This window comes from Galendromus occidentalis, unplaced genomic scaffold (genome assembly GCF_000255335.2).
Source record: "Galendromus occidentalis unplaced genomic scaffold, Mocc_1.1 scf7180000077524, whole genome shotgun sequence".
Taxonomy (NCBI): domain Eukaryota; kingdom Metazoa; phylum Arthropoda; class Arachnida; order Mesostigmata; family Phytoseiidae; genus Galendromus; species Galendromus occidentalis.
Genome location: NW_003805512.1, coordinates 1529158 through 1551761, shown reverse-complemented (window position 1 = coordinate 1551761; position 22604 = coordinate 1529158). Strand labels below are relative to the sequence as shown.

Genomic DNA, 22604 nt, shown 5'->3' with positions numbered 1-22604 from the left:
TCGTACTCGAGATGTCCAAGCTTCTCTCCCGGAGGATCCTAGAGCCTTCAAGGGAGGATTCCTCCAGAGTTTCGGCCTGTCTACCATGCTCGGAATATGTTTATACCTAGCTTCTGTCGAGAAGGGGGCTTATGAGCAGGGACCGTTTGCGCGATTCCGAATCGATTCGCCTTCTTGTATTCCGTCATCCTTGCATGCATGGAGGTATGCGACAAGGCAGGATGACGGAGTGAGTGAGGAAGGCTTCTCGCTTGAGCTCCGATCTGATTGGGAGCGCATGAGCGAAGGAGAATTCCCGCTCTTTGAACGGTCATCCCTCACGGGAGAACTCCGCAGTTGTCCCCGGAATCTTACGTCGGGGGAAAAGCTCCGCGGGGTTCACTGCAGTAAACAAGAGAAACGGCAAACAGCGCGACCGGAGCATCTCCATAAATCCTTATGCTAAGATAGTTGCTGAATAACATCGCAGGTGTTGTTTGTCCTCGCCTGCGACGTCGAGACCCCATTCGCCCGCTACTGCGACTGAGCCCCTCGCGAGCATGTGCGGTTCAAGCATCGCCTAAGTCGGTCGGATTAAGTGAAAAGGAAGATTTGCTCACCAGGCAACGACAGTGGCGACGTTTTAATATCGAGCGAGCTCCTTCCGCAGGGCTCAGATGCGACCAGTCTGACACGCGCACACCATCCCAACGAGTATAAGTGAACAGAACCGAGCTTGTAGTAGGAGCGAAAGCTAATTACCGGGCGTTCTGGACAGGCGACGGTTTTAACACATCGGCGTGTCGTCGCCCGCGGCTATTATCAGGAGACTTGTGGAGGAGTAGTGGAGCTCCAACTGACGGAGGAGCCCTGCGTTCGGGCCCCACGTTCGTGGACCGACTACCCGAATAACCTCCCGAGTCAGAGGATAACAGTGGACCCTGACTGAAAGCAGAACGTTTGGATCGATCCCACGACAAATGAACGCGGAAGCAAGGAATAAATGAGAATCTTGTTACGAGAAAAATATATTGAACAGAGCTCGGAACTTCAAAGGCGGCTGGTCCAGAGAACTCTCCCGTTTTCTCTGGCCGGAGAGCTCTAGATCGGATTGGCTAGCACAGCGAGACAAGCAATCTCCCTGGGAGACTGTGACGTCAGTGTTGTGCAGTTTAGCCCCACGACCCTATGGGGGCTAGGAACAAATTGGAGCAGGGTCCCCAAACGCGTCATGACATTCATCCGATCCAGTATTCAAATGTGTTTGACAGTCCGTCGATCGGCGTCCGCTCGGTCGAAACGAGCTCCGAAACGATCTGTTTTATCCCCTCACAAGCTATGGAAGACCTCCCGAAAAACTTCCCGTCGCTGCAGCAACTCTCTCATGGGTACGTCTCCCGATTCGATCTCCGGATTTGAGGCTCGAGCTAAGATTGGGCGTCTTACCCTCATCAGCTGGATCCATCCACTGGCTCTGGGAACATTCATTCACATTCGAAACGCAGTCCGCCGAAGAGGATTCTCTTTCCCAGCATGCGATTCTAAATTTAATTCCCCTTCGGAATCACGCAGCGAAATCTTGTGCTCGTCAATAATCCGAGGCTCGTGTAACAATCGCTCGAAATTATCCCCCGGTGAGCTCTCGCGATGATCAGGGACGTGAGCTCTTTCCCTCGAATCCCTTTGATTTCGCATCTCCGTCTCTGTGGACTGGAACCATCATCAAGAGGCGGATATTAGGTATAGCGGAATCCTTGCGATTGATCTCCCGAGCCTCGATGCAGAAATTCTTTGTGAATCGAGCGTCTCGTCGATTCCTCAGGAATAGGGATCTCTCTTTGTCTGGTCGGCAGTCCCCTCAAAGATGTCGAATAAATTTCGTGCGCCGCAATCCTACGCAGTTGTTTCAAAGGGAGAGCCCTGTCGTACATATTTCATCGGAACTGCCCAGATGTGACTCACTTTTTTCTCTTCTCCCTGTCTCGAATGGAATGATATCTTCTCAGCGAAGTCCGGGGGATCCCTGCGATTCAGGTCCGACATGTCCTTGCCTTGTACCATTGCAAGTTCAATGAATGCTTCAAGCTCCTCGTCTCGAGAAGGGAAGTCAGTCTGAGCTCTGGCTCAAACGTACTGGAAGGTGATTCGGATCCGGATTAGGCCACGAGTCATTTGCAGGGACGATCCATTGGCCTTGATGCTAGCTTCTCTCAAGGTACACGAAGACTGATTCAGTGCGCGCGAGAGGTCGAACAACAAGACTGCGACCACATGAACCCTGTTGCACGTGCGCGGCACCCGGCTTGTCCATGGATAAGGGTATGCGGAGGGGATCCGGTCCTAATAGAGCAAGTTCATCGCTCATCGGATATCCATTTTGGTTGTCGTTTCCATCGGTAGTCTCAAACTAGAATTTGAGCGCTCACGCTGTGGTTGAGCAACGCCGGAGCGCTAGTGCGGGCGTAAATTAATTTGTGACATAACCGGCATGGATGGACGGCCACAAAATTCGAACACGCTCCATTGGATACGGAGAGCACGGTCGCATCGTTCGGATTCCTATTAGGACGGGTACGGGCGCCATAGAAACTGAGCCGGGGGTATCGAGCATTGCTCGAACGTGAAACGAGACGATAACAGATGTTATTCCGCGAGTATTGCGAGAGGATCTCGGTGGGGCTTCTGCAGGGGGATGCAGATATCGCCCGCGTTCATAATATTCGCTCATGTCATTAATCAAATGGTTCATTAGGGGTCAAGTTGATGATAATCATCCTGAGATGATTCCTTATTCCTATCGGAACGAATATGCTCTGCCACTGCTCAGCGAGCACAGATATGACTCGTCGACCTTTGCCTCGAGACTCCCGATTTTCAGACTTCACATTCTGCAGAGCTAGCTAGCATGACGGACTCGTTTAAAAAGGAAAATTGAGCGTGACTTCCAACCTTCACTCGTTTGCCTCCAGACCGGAGAGCCTCGCCAGGCTGCCGACTGAATGGTTTTCGTTTAAGTTTCGACAGCATAGACTCAACATGGCAATTAACTTCGGCTGTTGACAAACGGAACCCTACTGGGAATGAACGAGGGTTGGCGAGACACAGGAGTCAGCGACACAGCTGCTGCGAGCGTCGATTCCGTCGTGGTCGAGGGTTCTGGCCCTGAGCAGTTGCACGCCGTACTTTCGTTTTCTTCGCTGGTTCCGAAGTCGATGACTATCTTCTTGTCTGAGGGAGTCGTTCACTTCTGCTTCGTATTTTTATCGAAGGTGTGATCACAGCCCCGGGCTCGGACGGGACTGGGTTCGACCGGTAGGCGGCTGAGCGGAACCTGCGGCACGGGAAGCGGCAACTCCCACTTCCATCGTAGGATGCTCGGAGTTTCTTGTGCTGTTGATGCAGAAAAAACGAGCGGAACTAGCAAACAGAGTTTGCAGCGGCGCGGCGGGTTCCTTCCGGGGCCGTACTTACAGGGACGACACTACGAGAAGGAGCGACACACTCGGCAATCAACAACCGACCGAAGTCCGAATCTGACGTCGCGAATCCGCTTAGCCCGTGGTAATGCATGTAGAACTGAGCAGGAAGTTTAGCACCCCTCGACTACGTCGGCGACTCTGTCTTATCGACTTGGGGTGCTCTCTGATGCGTGAGCTTGTGTACGTAGCTCACGTATCGCTCATTCTCGACGTCGATGGAGCATTGCATGTGGCCGCCGCGCTGTCGAGGCTTGACTCCACTTGCTTAGTTGAAGATGACATAACTTCAGAATCAATTACAGTCTCTGTGATAATAATGGGAGGTATACACGAAGCTCGGAGGCCAGGGAGGAAAACCCGAACGTATTTCCGTCGGCGTCGATTGAATTGCTGAGAAACACGGCGACATCTATTCTGAGTGCTACCCGCTACACCACACGGATTTTTCATCCATACAATTTTTTCTTGCATGATATTTTTTTGTTTATACGGGAACCACAAGGCGTGCCGCTCCGTGGACCGGCGGAACCCACAATCAAAGGCTCGAGACCTGGGACGAAGTCTCACACTGAATCTTCTCGGGAACAAACGCCGTTGCTCTCCAATAATCGGATTGCGACGTATTCTAAGCTCGTGCTGATTGTCATTCTCGACGACTGTTTCTTATCAAGGCGGGTCGAGTCGACAGCCGACGACTCATCACAGATTCATTCAATCAGCCAGTAAGTCCATGCGGAACCCCCAACGTTAAACACTGGCAGCCACTGGCAACTCGCGGCAGTCGTGGGGTTCTGGCCGAAAGGTCAGCAGAGTTCCACTCCTTTGACGGCGCTCAAACTAATGAAGAAAGTCAGCCGACCAAGCTGAGGAATCTTTTGAGGGGAAACCGAATGGCGTTTTTTCCGCTCTCGGGTTTCAGGATCAAGGCGACGCGCTACGAGGATCCGGGATATCACGATAGAGAATCTGCGTTTAGGGCCGGATAAAGATCCGGCGCGCCTTCTGAGCGACCAGATTCCCGCGGAGGATAATATAATTAGGTGGCTTATCGGAGAGCTACGCCGGCGCCGCCAGACTCGATCGATAACATGTCGTTGCGGCTGCCATGATCAAACAGGAACATCGAGCTAGCATGCTACCAGGTGACAGATTCTACGCGAGAAAAGGCGTTCCAAGCGGGAACCACTCCAGCGAGATTCAGCGAGCTGGATGTACAATGTAGGTAGCTAGAATGGGAAGCGATTATCGGAGATTATGAATGCGGCCGTGGATGAGAATTCTCGTCGGGCTCAATCGCGGGTCTCCGGCAGCGTCTCAGCCGGCGATAAGCAATCAGATGCGTGGAGGTCCGTGCTCTTGCAGGACCCGAGAGAGGACATTGTTGTCCATCCGTAAGTGGCGTCAAGTGGCGACGCTTGTGGCGAACGGTCTTTCCCACTTCGTCATCCTGCGCAGCCTAACACGCTCTTCCGACAGCTTCTTCCGCTTGGGGTACCCGTCTCAAAACAGTCCGTTTCGAAGCTCAAAAGAGCAAGGAGCTCGATTCGACGTCGCGCCGGTGCTGCAACTGAAAATGCCCCGGTGGAGTAGGGGAGAAGCATCCCGTGACTTTCCGAACAGGTGGACCTGTGCAGACTCAATCCATCCACAGGTGGTTCCGTCAGGTCAGCTGCGACTCATCGGACGGGACAGTAGGTCGCGGGGAAGCGGTCGATTCGGCGATCGAGCGTCAATTGACAACTTCCTGCCGCTGCCTGGGGGTGTTTGGAGGAATGCGATTGGGTCTCAATAAGGCGGAATCTATTGGATCACTGCTGCAGGCAGGTAACCGCCATTAGCTTAATGAAAGCTCGTTCATTATTGCGGGGAGCCGGATGGTCACCGACCTGGCTGCCATGGCTGTCCACCGGCTGACTCTCTCGACTGGCTTGCGGTTTTGACCGATAGGGACAGAGCCGAACCTCAAATTGATTACTGCGAGGGATTATTGAGTTGTCGCTGTCATAATGAATGAGTCACCGATCGAGGCAGGGTTCCTAGCAATTAGTTGTACAGCTGATAAGCGCCGTGCTCGATCATCTATCGCCGACCTTTCTAGGACCGATGAGTGGGCGGGATGGTCCCGAGAGAGGCAGAGCCCCTGTGCCACCTAAAACGCGCATTCTTGGCGTCAGACCGTTCAAGCTCGCGATCCTTGAATTCAAATGGCATGAAACTAATTTGGAATTCCCAGGCAACGATAACCTTGTCTCTGGAACTTCGAGATTCGAGAATAAACTCTGGGATATTATTCGAAATTCTCGATCGAGTCGAGATACCCCGGGAGCCCCGAATCGGAAGTGGGTTTGGAGTTTTCGGTGGGTGGTGTCTCCCGGCGGGCGCGCGGTAAGAGGGGAGCGGGATCATTACACCTCGTTCGTCAATTCTGAATTTCTTGTGTGGTGAGCCCTGAAACATCTTCCAAGTCCCGATTAAATTTTCAGCTCCCTGCGATGGCTAATATTCGAAATTTTCCGCCTGGGGAACCCTTGGCACGTCGAAATTCCGCGAGGCTCCACGATTAGCCGCCTCTCCTCGCGAGACCTCTAATCCACTGCGATAAATTCCGTATCACCAGGAGCGCCGGAGCATAAATCAGAGAATATCTCTCCCGACCTGTGAAATGTCGCTGGGCAAACATTGATGTCATGATATTGAGCGCGGTCGCACGCGAAGTCCAGATCGAGCGCGGACCTGCGGGAATGTGTTGTGAACTAGCTAGCAATGAATCTCTCGAGCGTGAATGCGATAGCGCAATCACCAATCCCAAGATTTTACGGACCGGAAGTCGAAGCTGAAGACACCAACCCGCGTCAGAGGGATTCGCGCTCGTTCCGTCGAAAGGGAGAGGGAACTGCTCCGGATCTGGGTTCAAATTCCTTCGTCGGAAGAACACGCTGCCTCCCAAGTGAGAGTCATCTCCCAGCAACATGGACTGCTCCAGCGAAATCCGTGCCGCGCTGAGGAACGAAGAATCAAAGCCCGGCTGGAAATCGGAAACGAGTGCGCGGGCAAGCGATTGCTCTTAGCAACGAACTTACCACCCGCCGCACTTCGCGGACGTTTTACGACAGGGTGTCAAATGTCCCGAGCAATCATTATCCGACCCGAAAGGCGTCTCGATCGGGACTTTGACACCTCTTGTTCCTGACAAAGTCGGGCTGTTCACAAGCTGATTCTCCAAATGTCCGCAGCAGCATCTCCATATGTCCTAATTTCTAATACACACATGGTTAGGGAATTGAAAATCTCCGCCCGCGCATCCGTAGCTCAAGCTCTGCCCGAGTTCTCCCGAAAAATATCTGTCGCTCACGATCTGCCGCGTATACCACCGGGAAACAAAGGGACGGAGCCAACATCAACGACTTGTGAAGTCATCGGCGTCCCTGACGCATGTTTTCTGAGAATTGTTATTTGATTGAAGGGTTTCTTCGCTACTTCCATTCTCACTTTCTTGGAGTGTCTTCATTTCCCTCTCGCGGAGCATTTCTCCTCCACCACTCATCTGGCTCTCGTTCCACTCCGTCTGCATCGTCGGCGTCGGACAAAGAGAAAAACAGAGAGGCGAGATGAAAAAAAAGAGTTCAGTGTTCGCTCCGAGCGCCGCGGCGCTTTCAACGAGTTCTTCCTCTACTTTCCCTTCGGCGAGAAGCGTTTCCACATGCTAGCGAGGATACAATGAGTCACGCAATCGAAAAACTCTGATCAAAATCCAGAAGCTACAAATTGCTTTGAACTCCGAGACAAAGACTCGAACTGAATCGAATGCAATTTCGCAGTCTCTGCGAGCCTTCTCCTAAGCGGATGGTTTCTCGATTGAAAAACAAGCGGAGACAGTAATGTGATGTCCGCAGGGTTTCAGATAGTCAGAATTCCGGAACCAGCTTTCGTCGGCGAAGCATGTGGACTCGACAGCTCCGCGCGCAGACGGGCATTCCGCGAGCGAAGGAGAGAGGGAGAGACTCGTATTTGCGAATTAATTTTCTTCAGGAACTGCTCAGCTGAAAAGCTTGCGTACATCGGCGAGTCCGTCAAGAAGCGCTGTTTGATTCTTCGCGCTGCTCATTACGTCTGCTCTTTGAAGTCACTCACTCACTCAGCCAGTCAGACTCTGTCGAGACTTGACGTAAGCAGCAATCGCGAAAGAGTTTGAGGTCCATCAGTGCGTGATCGGCTGCGTAAACAAGTCGGATTCCGTGACTGATGGCCGACTTTAATGTTCGGAGTGCAGAAAACGGCTGCAACCTCTGACCAACCCCTGCGCCATCGAGACGACTCCACGTTGAGCAGGCGCTCAGCCGAGCTTGTACTCGGCTCGTCAATGAAGGAAGACACTGCGAAGAAGATTCGCTCGAATAGTTGAAAAATCGCAATGGAATACGCGAGACCAACCAACGCACTTGCTTGTCACTTATGAGCGAGTCAGGCATCGCGCGCGGAATTCTTCAAAAACCGCGATTTCGGAGCGATGCGGCTAGTCATCCCCCCCCTTCCTCCCCCTTTGCGACTCGAGTCCCGTTGTAACCAGCCCAGGGCTCAGAATTCTCGCTGCTTCCGAGTCGCCGCATGATCTAGGAAATGGAAATCCTGTCACGCCTCCAAAGATACTCGTTGAGGAAGTTCTGTTCTCGTCAGAGGACGGACGGAAATCCGAGGAGATCTACGACGGGGATTCGGACCAGCCAATGATAGACATCATGACGACGCCATGATTTTCTAACGTCTAAGCGCCACCGTCGTACACCCCGAAAAGCCGGCGCCTGCCGGCAGTGCCGGAAGGGGGAACCTCATCGCCACCTGTTGTCGGCAGTTGTAGCGGAGGCGTTAAGAATTAGATCGTCGTGGGGGCGCTGCTCGCTCGCGGTTTTTCCAGTCGCACGGTAGTGAATGGTGCAGCGAACTGGCTGTTCCTCCGTCGCTCCTCTCTCGTGGGTTGTTAGTCTAATTGATGACGCCGTTCCAGACGCACGGACGACCGAGCTGGAGGGTGAAACGACGTGTGTACGTACACACGAACATATCGACACAAGCCGACCACTGAGATGCAGTCAGAGCAACCACGTGCTGCCGCTGCCGCGCCGCCCATTAACGAGCCGAAGTCGTCATTGTTGTTGCGGTAGGCGAAATTGAATGCCTGCCCCTGTGTCTGGAAACGCTCATAAACGGGGTGGCCACGGAGAAGACTTTAGAAAGCGCGCCCCGAAGTCTCGAGTTCGACTTCCTTGGGTACCGAGCTGCAGAAAACCCGACAGACGCCGAACGAATCGTCATCAGCTTCTGCGGTTGAACTCCTCCTGAAAGAGAATATCATCACAATACTCCTTCATACTTTGAAGGAGTATTTCATCGTGAATGACCAGTAGAGAGAGAGGCTTCGCTTTGTGGGACCAGAGTCGTCGCCGCACGGAAATGAAGCTGAAAACTTCTGTAGCGAGAGCTCGGAGGACCCGGATAGCACGTCGTAAAAAGTTCGCGAAAGTGGTTTTAAAGCGAGCTGCTCGAGTATTTTCGCGACTTCGGGGCTTCCCTAATGGCGCCTGAAGTTTGAACTTACTTGATCCCCGGCCTCGAAGCCGACTGTCAGAAAAAATGAACATTCCGTCGATGTTTATCACCACGAGCGTGCCGGACGGAGGGGATGTCGCTCCCTTGGACTTGGTCGAGGATTCGCCCAAACATCGACAGAAGAGCCTACATGAATCAGAGAAAGAAACAGAAAGCGCCGCAGCCCAGAGGATGATCGTTTCTTTTTCTCGTGCGTATTTTCCCTCAGAGCGGAGCCCCAAGTCCCCTCCGTTGCTCGGGGGTCCCCACGGTCAAGAGGAATCGGGTGCGTCGCTCCGGTTCGGGTCGCTCATGAGTACGACTCTCATTCAATTTTGTCCCTATAGAAGAAAGCGTCGAGTCGTCACCATGTCGAGACCGACACGCTTCCCATCCTCTTGTCTTCAGTCAGACTCCCCTAAGTTGTTTTGGCAGAAAATAATGAGTGGGATCCAACCAGCTTCCGTATCAAACCTCAATACAGGTGCTGCTCGAGCTGATTAGAGTGATTCAGGAGCGTGACTCGAGAAGGCGGCACACAAGAACGAGTTGTTTCGCGGCTTCTCGTAATTTCCCCGGGATTCGTCCTCTAATGAATACTTTCCAGGCGAACAAAATCTCGAGGGCATGGCCGTGAGAAAACTTGTATTTTTGATTGGAGTCTTGTTGTCTCGGTACTTCGTGAAACAAACGCTCTTCGCCGTAGAGGTGACCCAATCATTCGCGCCTCGGTTTGCGCTCTTCATTAGATTTCCGTAGAAATGAAAACATACTTTCGCTGATTGGTTCATTGGAGCGTAGAGACTGAATTTCGTCTTCCCTAAAAGCTTGGAAAAAAGGGAGCGTTCCGCAGGAGCACTCGGCTCGCAAACAGCAGACGGGAACGCATCTCTGCGACTGACTTTCCTGCTGATCTTGCGTTTCTGAATTTTAGTTCTTCTTCCTCGAAGGTGTGATCGTCATCGATTTTCGAGCAAGTGATTACACCAGAATTGAAATGAGGAACGTTCACCCTCCTCCCACCGTTGTCAATTAGTACCGGAACGTCGCTATTATGAATGTATATATGTTTGGGATTTACCGGGACTAACTGAGGCAGAATAGTTAAACTTACCGTCCGTAATCCGACGCGCCGCTCGGGACGTCATCAGAGAAGGTGCTTCGCTTCGAGGCGACCACGGAAGGCGGCACCAAAATAACATACAGCAGAGCTACATTCGTTGACCGCTTAAAACAGGATTCGATACCTCAATCTTCCCTCTGGAAATGTGATTCGCCGAGCAGTGTCCGCGACCATCGAACACCGGGACGGAAAGTACGGAGGAAATCGAGGTAATAAGCACTACGAAGCGGACAATGTTCCTCAGGGAAGCGACTCTCGCTCAGTTCTCGCTAAGGCGCCGGGGTCGTCAATCGGACAGCACATAATGCGACTCTGTCTGGGGGAAATTCCAAGACATCGAGGCTCGTTCGTGAGAGATGACACGATCGCATAGAGCCGAGTCCCTGGAAATCTCAGATTTCCAATTCTGGACAGAAACACCTCCTCCACGATTCGATTCCCTCAGCTCGAGCGAGGATTGTTTTCGATTTTCTCAGAGCCTCAGCGCTGCGAGCTCGATTCCGAGGTGATGGCTGCCACGTTGAGGTTGTCGCTGAGCAGGTAGCTCCCGCCTGCGGAGACGATACGTCGAAATTTATTTGGCAGGATATATGACTACGGGAACTCGGAGATCACATCCGGTAAAGGGGAATGACGTACATAGGCAGTTCAGTGCGCAAAGTGGAATTTTAGGTGACGTCGGAGGCTCGGAGATTCAATCAGACGACCGTCTTTTGGACAAGTGCCGCTGAGCCAGGCGCTTCGGATTAGTTCTGGGTCGAGAACGTCGAGGGGGTAGCGGGAGCCATGACCACAAGGTGTCCCATGTCCCGATTCTTCAGAGCGACTGCGTGAACTGCATCGGATCTCCACGTCCAGCGGAAGCTTGACTAAATTTCAGAACTTGAGCATCACACGTCCGGAGCCGGATGACCATCGGAAATTCCCTCCGCCTGTACTTCGTAGAAGATGCCTATTATCCGAAGCAATCGCGAGCAATTTGATCATTGCACAAGACGGTGAAATGATACCTCACCACCATAGTATTCTCGGTAGCAGCTATTCGGTGATCGCCGACAGCGAGGATCAAAACCGAAGAGGGGTCGTCTGATGGCTTTTCTCACGATCGATGAGCCCTGTAGGAGCCGTATTGTTTTCACGCTCTCGCGAGCGTGGAGTCAGTCTATAGAAGATCGAGAAGAGAGCGAGATTCTCCGCTCCTAATGGTCCGGTAGCTCATTACCGGAACTCGTTGCTGAGAAACAATACGACAATATAGATCTAGTTTGCTTGCTGTGTCATATACGGCAGATCAGGTCCTGGAGATGCTTATATGGTTCGGCGCTGACCATGGGTAGCAACAGAGAGCTATTCTTAGCCATCTTGACATGCGGAATCCGCGAAGCAGCATCAATGCCGGGAGAGCATCCGGAACCCTAGCGGGGCGGGGAAGAAACCCGATCGACGCGGCTCGAGACCGAGAGCTTCCAAAAAACACTTCTGCGTGATGAGCTCCTTGGGGACGAGGGCGCTTCTTCGATTCGGCCACGGCTCGAGCCCCCTCGATGAGATTCACTGAGGTTGTAATCCTCGAATTCGTCGGATTCGAATGCGATATCCCTCTTCGATTGACTCTTCCCGATGCTGATGAGAGAAATATTCAGGAATTCGCCGGACAGGGATGACTCTCACTTTTATCGCGAGTCTCTTCCCTACTTCTGTGCGGTCTGACAGTCGGCTATTTTCTCAGCAACAGAAAATTAGCAACACCGTCGATTCGAGGACTTTGTAACGGTTTTCAGATACCGGCTTTGGTAGTCGAAGTTAAGTAATTCCTGAGATGGAAAGTGTTTTCTCCATCGAGACGTGTCAAAATTCACTTTGTTCGAAGCCGGTTACAGCATCGAGCGAGCTGAAACCGACGGTGAAGTCGGATCAGACGGAAACACAGAAGATTTGACACGCCGCTGTATGGCTACCCTCCCCGTATGACCTTCGAGGAAAGGATATAAAAAAAGATGAATGGCGAACTTCCAGTTCGGAGTTCCCACTATCAACATGCCTACCTAGAACGCCCGTGTCTCAACATAGTGAACGAAGTAAGCGAGAGCGAAACCTTAACGAACCGGGGTTCCCATTTCGGCTAGCATGCTACTCTATTGTTCTCACCCCGAGTGATATTCCCCAGCTCCAATCGGACACCGAAACGACGAATTTATAGAATCCTTGCCCGGACCGTTCTCTGTTCGACCTAGGAGGTAGAACCTCGCGATTCGCTCTACCCACGCGATCTGAAGTTCACGTCGGCGGATCTATAGCGGTGCAAGTTCATCTTACATCCTATGCATCCAAGACCATGGAATATCTAGTGTTTTTGTGTCTCCTGTCCTTCGCCTCAGCCAGCACTGTTCGCTACCGGAAATGTCGTAGGTTTTTCCTTTGCCTTTTTTCGCCTTGGATCTTACGCGGGACGAAAGAAGATTCGCCCATCCATTTGATTGCTCGGTCATCAATCTGGAAATTTGCTCTTGACTGCTCGATGCTTCGAGTTTCCTCGATCCGACGATTCGTATGTCACGCGCCTTGCGAGCAAAATGGATGATCTTGCGCCAATGCTACATCAAAAGCCGGAATGTTATGCTTGACGTTCACCGATAATGACCAGAGGGAAACATCGACCTTGGAGCTCTGGTCGAACCGAGGGCTCTTTGTGTCTATGGGCACTTACTCGTGTACATTGTCCCTTGGCTTGACGATCAGACATTTCCATTTGATGCAGATACCTTTATGTAACTTCCTCTCCTTGTAGCATCTGCTATCGATGGCTACGTTGAGGTCAATCGAATTGCCATCAAGGGCGAGATTCGACTCGCTTCGCACATTAAGGTCGACGCCGATGCTAAACTCCTCAAGGATCTCCCTCCGGGCGCGAAGCTGTCGCTTAGGATCGACAGGGTTGTGAACTTTCTCGGTCAACATCACATAAAGATACCTTGCATTCAAAACGTCGGCTCATGGTAAGTCTAGATCGATTCACACGAACTCGGGCTTCGCATCGGTTCCCTCCTCCTCTGCGACGTTCCAGCAGCATGCGATGCGGAGGGGGTGAACTCGATCCCAATAGAATTCGCCAACTCCTCGCCTGATGTTTCGTCTCCATCTTCAGTACCCACGACGTCTGCGATCTGCTCGCGCAGAGCGGAACATCGCCGGCCCACTTCGACTACTGCGCGTTCTGGCCGAAGGTGAGCCCTGGAAGTATTCTCTAACTAGGAGTCGGAAAAGTCTGTCGCGACCGGGACATAACACCTCAGAAACTCGAACGATCCAAGAGTGGATAAGAGGGTCTTCATATCGTGCAATTGGGTCCCGTTTCGGATACCAATTCCATGAGCGCCACCTTTCTCCTGTGGGTATTGAACCCTCCTTAAGTAGTGGGAACATCAAGTCGCAAAGCGAATGCAGAGGGGAATTTGGTCGGGCAGGAAAGTCGCCGATAGTTGGAGAGAGCGCCGGCTCGAGGGTACGCTCCTCCGTGAGAAATTCCTGTTTTTTGCCTCATCCCTTTCATATGCTGAAGAGGAATCCCGGCAGGAGAAGACTGTGTCCACGGCGAGGATGCTCTCCCGGAAGGACGCCTTAGCGTCTGAGAGTTTACCCAATACGCGACAGCGACCGATCTCAGAACCCTCGTATCCAGATTACAGACCCTGGAACGAGAACACTCATTCGCAGGAATAATGAGAGGAATAATGGAAGGGGGCAGTAATCCAAGTCTCTCGGATCGTGTCTCCCAGCCATGCTTCCTCCCCGGAGAGGAAGAGATCTCGAAGGCGTCGACTGGCGCTCATGATTTTTATGGACAGTCTTTGTGGAGCGCGCGGCTGGTTTCCGAAATTCTCGAAGCTCCCGATGCTGGTGAAACGAATTTCTAACCAAGAATGGAGGAATCATCGCCCGGACGGAAGAAAATCCTATCTTCCGCACGATGCGCCGCGGCATATACAGTCGAATATTCTCTGACGGAAATCACATCACGCTCGATGAGCGCTCTATTTACGATGACCGATCATTGCGCGGATATTGATCTTGGGGGATCGATACCAGCTTCAATCTGAGGACAGCCTTATTCGAAAATGTCGTCCGTTTTCCAGGAAAATGGGCCGTGCGCGTGCCCCGTGAAAGCTATGGCCATCAACACCACTGACACGGATGTCGCCATCCCAACGCTCGGTCCCATAGCGAACCTCCTCGGCACTGGGCATTACGTCGTGAAGGCGCATTTGTTGGATGCAGACAATACCCCATTCTTCTGCGTGGACATCGATATGAATATAGAGTGATACGCGATTGGAAATGAGAAACTCGATAAAATATTCCGTCTGTTTCTGGGCATATTGTTGTTCACTCCGTCTCTAAGCGGTCGGGGATTTCCCTGTCGATCGTCACGAGAAACTTGAGCGTGAAGTCTCGCTTCAGCACGTTCTCCGCGAGCACGAAAACCAATTCCTGGGAAAATTCTCAGACGGAGCTAATCGTCACCGGAATTGTCGTAGAAACGCAATTCTCAAGCAGACAACCGCGCACCGTGCCAGCTGGTTCACGAATTCCTCCGATACAGGGAAGTTTTCAGGAGTACATATCTTCAAATGTAAACACCTCCTCCAGTCCGCGAGAGATGCGCGGCATCGTCCCGGATTGTACAGCACTCGGCGAATCGCGACAATGTCTCTCCCAGTCTATTCGAACGGAGGTCTTAGGGTTTTAGGCGTATGCACTTGAAAAACCTCAAATCGCCGATCCGCGATAGTTCCTATCATTGGTTGAGCCGAGTCAGGATAGCGCTTGTTCCTCTTTCGAAGACGATTTCTCCTGTTTCGTTGCGTTCTTCTGCTCAGCTCTCGAAAGCGAGACGACAGATTTACGATTGCGTTTTGGAATTTTCGCGAGGGAAATTCGTTCGAAACCGAATGATTGAGAGCTTGGTGCCGATTGTATACCGATGATATTATGATTCCCTCGAGCATCGGTTGTTTCTCCGGCTGTTTTATGCAAAGACGATCAGCTCAAGGCGAGGCGATACAGCGTGTACATGCCACTCTCGCTGCCCTCCGAATCAGCCAATATATGTGTGAGGGCTTGGGGAGCATATGCCTACCCCCATCCGGGCGAGTGGGAAAGGCGTCGCTCGACCGAAGCTTACGCGGAAAATTCCGGGCGAGAGCCAGTGACTGCTTTTTATCTGCGCGGATCAGATCTCGAGTATCCTACGGAGGAAGCCCATGATTTCCCCATTGAGGCTCGGAGCTTGCTCGGCCTCTCGAAAGCTCCGATCGCGATTTCCTCTCGTCGAGTATCCAATGAAGATATGTATAACATCAAAGTGATATAAGTTCGAGGCTAGAATATCGAGGTTGACAAGTTTCCCCGATCGTTGGTCTTATTTCGGCAACCGATCTCGTATTTCGCACTCAGACTCCCGACATCTCTCGGTTCTGGTCTTCGATCCTCTTTTCCGGGAATGATGAAAGATACGAGCAGTAATCGAATTCTCTCGAATCGTATCTTCCCAGGCCTTCTGCTCGGAATGAAAGAGGATTAGAGGAAGGGGGGGGGCGTCTGGAGTTCTTCCCAAGCCCATGGCCAATCTTTCTAACGGAATAGGCGCGCCGTTCTCCCAAAATGAATACGTAGCGCTGAAATAAATAGCGCTGAAGATCAAAACATCTCGCGCGACTTTCGACTTCGGAGATACGCTGGCGGAAGTCGCCCCTCATCCATCCGTGGTCGGGAACTCCTACGCTCCCAGTATTGTAGAAGGTGACTCCGCCCACGAGACAGCGGAATTCGGATCCACCCCAGAAATCCCCTACAAAAGCTACTTTCCTCGAGGTCCCTTCAATGTTCGTTCTTTCCATTCCATCGTACGCGACCCATCCGGACGGCAAACCGAATCATCGCCCGATCCTTTCTCGTCGACCGTTTCCGCCAGTCCAGATTCCAGATCCACATGGCCGGTCAAAAAATGCTCGAGGGAGCGCTATCGCTCCAACGAATGGATAATTTCGACCGAAGATGAAAAACGGTCGAGTAGCGAAATCCTCCTTCTATCTCTAACAGGGCCTGATCGGTGGAGTGCCCGTGGCCATCTGTCTCGGAGTTCCGACTTTGATCGGATCAATGGCCTCTCTGGGTTACCGAGTTCTTTAGCCCGCCATGCCGGTGGCCCGATGTACTCCCTCCTCAGCTCCTGCCAGAAGACCCATGGCGAAGACAAGTTTCAGTTCCAGCTGAGAAGAGATACCATCCAGAATATCTTACCATTGTCTCGAGCGAGGGAGTTGACGATATCGACGTACCGACCGCCGCTCAGGACAGAGCATTGTTGCCCCGAGCCATGAGTGTGGAAAATATGGACCTCGGGAGGTCCATATTTTTACTCATTTTCCAGAAGGTCCTGGGAGAGAGACTTCCCTTTCATTTTCCGAAAGGGCCCGGATTGATAGCGCCCTGGGAACCTAAGAGCGATCCGCGTCGACGAGCTTGCAGGGAAAATTCTCTAAATAAACTCAGGGATAGCTCCGAATTCATTTTCGCAATATTTCCCACCACGCCGAGATGATCGCTCGGTGTGAGGACGGTAGATCTGCGCGATAACTTATGTTTGAACAATGACACGCTGGCTCGCTTATTGTTGCCAACGGCTATACACACTCGCTAAGCATTGGAACAATATTGCCCTTCCCGCTATGTCTGTCATTTCCCCGCGACGTTTCTTCCTGAAGCGATCAGGGAGATCTCGAGATCCAAGCGGAGCGAAATCTCTCGACGAAGTTTTCCAGAGTTGACGAGATTCTCCGATCGGGAAATGATCAGCGGGAGGAAGAGCCTCGGCCGCAGCTCCGATTGCAGCTGTTTATCGATCGATTCCTCCGTGGGAGCCTCCCCTAGTCGTATATCATCTAACTCGTGGCTCGTCCGACTCGTCGTTTCGATTGTGAATCTGCGAATATTTCAGACGATTGTCTCTAGCGCTCAATCAGGGCTCCGAAATCGTTTATACGGAGCCCGAGCTCCTCGAAGCTTAAGCTGCTTCTGTAACGCAGATCGAGAAGCAATAAGTAGCACAGGAAATCTGTTTAGATTGCCAACTCTTGACCTCGAAGCTCATCTGCACATCTTCGCCCTGAGGGCTCTCGAAATAAATGTTCCTTCGGAAGCTGAGCCGCGTTCTTAGACCGCTTCGAAGAAAAAATGTCTGTGGTTGGAGCTTTCCGCCGTGATTGTACTTTGAGGCGATGAGTTAGAACAAGGCTTCCATCCCCGTGTGATTTGTTCCCCCGATAGTCTTCTCTATGGCGAGAGTGAAAAAATGGGCCGGAAAAGAAAACGACAAGAGCCTCTGCCTCTTCTCGAATTTTTCGACAGGCGAGAGGGTTCCTCGATTGGAGAATGATCAGCGTCGAAAAAGACCCCCCATTTTCGACCGCAGATCTGCGCAGTGCTATCGATCTCCACACAACTTCTTCAGCGCGGTATGGTGCAGCATGAGCAAGCCAACGTCGACTACATTGACGCATTCCGCACCTGCTCAATCATATAGAAAAGAGAGCGATGCTCTGCATAAAAAATGTCGAATTCGCACAGCGATAAATAATTGGGACGGAAGCAGAGTCGGTGCCAAGGAATGAAGATCGATGCCTCGGATACTCTCATTTGATGGTGGTTCTTCCACGAAGCTTTAAGTGCACCTCGTACATAGCTAATGACCCCATGGTTCCACGGAAACTACGGCTGGAGCATTTACCGGCCCAAGAAGTGTCAGCCGGACGAGCTCTTTTCGAATCAAGATCCTTTCACAGAACGGTCTCAGCTTCCGTTCGAGGGTCCTACCTGTATCCCCGAATAGTCAAGAGGGATGAATTATAATTGAAGAGTCCACGCAGCCTGAACTCCGTCTGCGAGCTGTCTGCGTAAATTCGAGAAGGACGCCAGAGAGCGACGACCCCCTTCCGGGTCAACAGATCGACGTCGACGATATCCTCTCCACAAGAGGTACAGGGGTGCGGTATGGAGCCTATCTCAGACGAGAGACAACCCCTCGCACGGGTTTGCAGCTGACAAATTTTTCAGCTCGTTATGTTCTCCTCATTGTCCTGTCGTCCTCGGGCAGCAGCTCGATCCGTCGCCGTGGCTCCCTGGTCCGAAGAGCTCGTAGAGTCTCCACAGACAATGGTCTACGGACCATCTCGACTTCGCCACCCATTCGATTCGGCGCGGATAACTTTGACTATTGGTTTAATGATTTCCATCAAATTCGTCATGTCATGGAACGTATGGAATCGGAAACAAGATTACGAAGGCCATGCTCTGGGTCGAAGATCACTGCAAGTCAGGCTGCTCCGCATACGGGAGCAATTTAGGTCAGAAGGAGTTCACCCAAGCGATCTATGAGTCTATAAACATCGCGAATTGAGGCTCCCGCGACTCTGTAAGAGGCCTGCGGTCTACTATTGTGGCGTGGAATGAGAAACCTCCGATCCGTGAGGGCTAGCCGGGACCTCGGAGGGAGATGAGCGATAGCATCCCTTCGGAAGGGCCATTGAGTCGAACCGGACAAACCTGCGCCTCAGTCCGGATGGGGAGCAACTCACAGAGTTGGCTCTATTGGAGGGTTTGATGTCCGTGCAGATCACATCGAAGAAGAGGTTTTTCTTCCAGAGTCGTGTCCTACCTCACAGCAGTAGCTCGCTCTGACTGAATCACTCCCGTCCTGCTCTCAGCGAGCAATCCGACGCGAGGCCGCAGCGGAGCGCCGCTTGGAGACAGGGCCGACAAACGCAGCCCTGTGAAGAATATGAGCATCTGATGCCTGATGGTGGATTGTCGTGATCGAATCGAAATCGATGAGGTACGTGGGGATGACGGCGATCCAATTCCCGTGGATAACTTTCTCGCAACAGGCAACCGCCGGTATTATTCCCCACAGATGCGTGTCTCTCCCCGCGGGTGCGTATCTGGATGGATCGAGAGTGGTTGGGGATCAAGTATCCTAAGGGGGTGACACATTATCAGAACACAGTTTTCCCCAATGAGCCCGGTTAATCAGGTGTCATTCCAAGTGATAATCGATCATGGACGCAACTCTTTTTCATACAGCGGTCATGGTTACTCCCTCCATTTTGTCTGGGAGCTCTGACTCGCCCGATTGTGATTCTTTCGCAGAACGTATTCGGGATTGCCTTACCGCTTGTGAAGTGACTTAGAGGAGGGTACACGAGTCCCGGGGACCCTTGCCCCCTCGAGAAATATTTCGACATATGCCATATTTCGTCCCTCAGAAGTGCAGAATCAGTGGTGCAGAGTGAGCTCTCTGTGGGCGGATAGAATGGATAACTATGGTAGCTCAAGAGCGACAATCAGCGACGCACACCCGTTTCAAGGCATTCCTTCCCCGCGGAGTGGCATCCCTCTTTACACAGGTAGCACCTGGAGACTGAAAAGCTTCAACTTGTGCTTCCTGAATCTCCCTCGGTGGAAACTCTACCATTATAAGACAGAGCATTCGTGGCAATGACGTGAACCGCATGAGGGCACGCGAATTCATAACCATAGCGTCACCGATCAATAATCCAGACAGCCGATGGGTCCACCTTCTATGCCTTCGGTGTGGTGACTAATGAAAGTGGGATGCGTCTCGTCCTGTTCCATTGATAACGAGAGATTGCTTCAGAATCCAGTCCACGTAAACAGGTCGTCCATCGTTTTGAGATTTCGAATCGATGCCCGAAGATATGATCTGGCACAATTCGGTGGTCTCCCTTGGTCTATCTACGCAGGTTTCACTGTGCCTTGTACTTAGCTCATGACTTCACAGATGGCGTGATGATGATCGGAACGGAAAATCCCCGTCAATCTTCAAATCTGTGCAGTATGGGGCTACACTAGCCATGACATCATCGAGACAAGACATTCTCCGACGAAGACCTTCGACGTTACGATTCCCCTCGCAGTTGAACGGCCATTCGCGACAGTTTTGATGAACCGTCTTCTCGTTGGATCCGCTTCGGATCACCAACATCGGCTCAAGCCACAAAAAGTTTTCAGACGAGGAGGTCCGTCAAGTCTTCGTAGGCACTTAGGGAAGAGACCGAGTCGACCGACTCCCAGAGGATGAGATCCGATCGTACGCAGCATTCGCAAGCTCCTCCGAATTCTTCGAGAATAAGTCGGCTTTGTGATTGCTCTCGAGCTTTCCTCTAGGCGTCAAGCTCCAAAATGTCAGAATAATCCGAGAAACCGTCGGACCTGGGCCCGTGGACTCTGGACGCAGCCTCAAGCAGCAGCTCAATGATCCGGTGGACGGTGTTAACGCACGCCTTTTCGATGGGGGAGATGAAGGCGATATTCCTCCACGATTACTGCTGAGTCTCCCTCCACAAAACAGTGAGTTTCTCTAATCCTGATCCCATGGCAGGGAAAGGAGCAGCAATAGTGGCGATGAACTGGCTGCTTGACATGAGTTCTTCATGACGGTCGAGACTAGCCTAAAATAATTACCGTCGTATCAATAATGGATATTAATGGGCAGCTGATAGCGGATTCTTCACGAAGCTGAGAGCATACCTCAATAAGCATTTCTGAATTTCCCTGACGAGGTCGGATAGGAAGGATGGAAGCATTCTCATGAGTAACATTCTCAAGCACCACTGCTGTCCGTGGAGCGGAATCCCTCCGGGGCGTATCCACATTAGAGCTGGTAGTAGATGCAATCAAGTCAGAGCACGTTCTAGACTGTTAAGATACGATTTATTTTCTGAGTAATTAATCCCATTTGCCAGTCGATAGGATTCTCTTAGATTCTATTCACTCGACGTCATTAGACGAGCTTCGGGGCGTTTTAGAAGAGCGCGCCCACCGGGCACGACGGCCTCCGTCCTTGACCTTGATGATCGTCTGATCCGCGTAAGAATCTTCAGGGATCTGGCGCCTCGAATCCCGACTCCAGAGCGGCCTTGATTGGTGATTAAACAATTATGGCCTATCTGGGACGGCTCGGAATGATAAAAATCCTGCTATCGGACCGCTCGAGCCCGCGGAGAAGTCCGACCTGATGATGTTCCTCCGGTGCGGGAGTGCGACACTTCTCAGACTGGATCTGCGTTCGTAGGTTCTCATGCTCTTCTGTATTCTGCCACAACGAGCTCAACATCGATAGGCGGCCATTCCGAGAATATTCAATTGGATGTCGGTGCGTTTCTCTCGAACTCCGGGCAGCCGCGAGAGATCTCCGAGCATTTGGGAGACCCAGCGTGAATCTCTATAATTCATCAAGGAGGAAACACCGTGAACGTAGCCTTTTCCTCTAGACGAAGCTCATGGCTTTCATATCTTCATCACTGGCTCGCTGAGGGCGCCCGTTGACGAACGTGCCATGACCATTCACGGACATCGCCCGCCGCTACTTGAGCCGAGCATTATATCCAATGTTTCAGGATTCTCGGATCTGTATCTCATGCGTATGCAAATCTTCCGAAATCACGATACTAGAAACTTGCAATTCCGAACGTGCACTCGGTCCAGGCGAGGATGCTTGCGATGTGTGATCGCAGTGCAGAGCACATGACCACGTGAGCGTTGCCCCCACCACCGATTCCGAAAGTTTAGGGATTCTGACTGCCCAATGCATTCCATATCCATGGAAGGCGACTATACATCAGCTTTATGGATGTTCATGGATTCCCTCCGGCGTGTCGAAACTTTTCGCCGACGGACCGAGTTAGATCAGGCGTGAATCTGAGTTCAAGCGACATTCGCAGAATTTCTCGCCCGTCCTATGCGCTCCGTGAGAAAATCCCGCAGAGCGAGAGCGAGAAGTCGAAAGCAAGGAGAAAGTTCACCAATTGGAAAAAGTGCCCTCTCCAGAATTGAGGGCCGGTCAAGGCGAGGGCAGAAAACTTCAAGCATGCTTCCCGTCAAAGCTTCCGAAATTGACGAGCTATCGCGATTTCGCCTACCTTGGCAAAGTGTTCAGAGAACAGCAGGATGTGTGCGTCGACGTTTGCGGTCGTGCCGTAATTGAAATCGGTGTCTGGCATCCAGTCGGTGCGACTGTCTGAAACTGAGTGACTGCTGGGGCGGGTGACGCCGTCAGTCGCTAAATTCAAAGGTCTCCGGCCTCGCATGGGCACGAAGCGATTGATGTCACTTCAAGTGCAATCCTTTCGGGAAACTGCTGCTGCAAATGCAAACTGCGTCGACCGACCGAGAGATGTCTCTCGAGAAAGTTTCTTCCTGAACCATCAGCGCATCGTGGAAGAGGGAGGACCTTCCCGGAGTTTACGACCAGCGAAAAAAAGCCCTCGGTGAATCAACGCCACCACCATCGACTGTTTCCGGGAGAGCTATCAATGGTTGGTGTAAATATTTTTTAAACCTTGCCTCCCTTCATAATTTATAGA

At 51.9% G+C, this 22604-nt stretch overlaps 1 protein-coding gene across 1 annotated transcript; it reads left to right on the top strand.

Moving 5' to 3' along the window:
- The first annotated feature begins 12178 nt into the window (after positions 1 to 12178).
- On the top strand, positions 12179 to 14530 carry LOC100901225 (uncharacterized). The gene is made up of 5 exons (XM_003747563.1): positions 12179 to 12242; positions 12332 to 12569; positions 12953 to 13160; positions 13310 to 13388; positions 14298 to 14530. The coding sequence occupies exons 2-5, from the start codon at positions 12500 to 12502 to the stop codon at positions 14484 to 14486; spliced, it is 546 nt and encodes a 181-aa protein (XP_003747611.1). The 5' UTR covers positions 12179 to 12242; positions 12332 to 12499; the 3' UTR covers positions 14487 to 14530.
- Positions 14531 to 22604: the final 8074 nt, after the last annotated feature.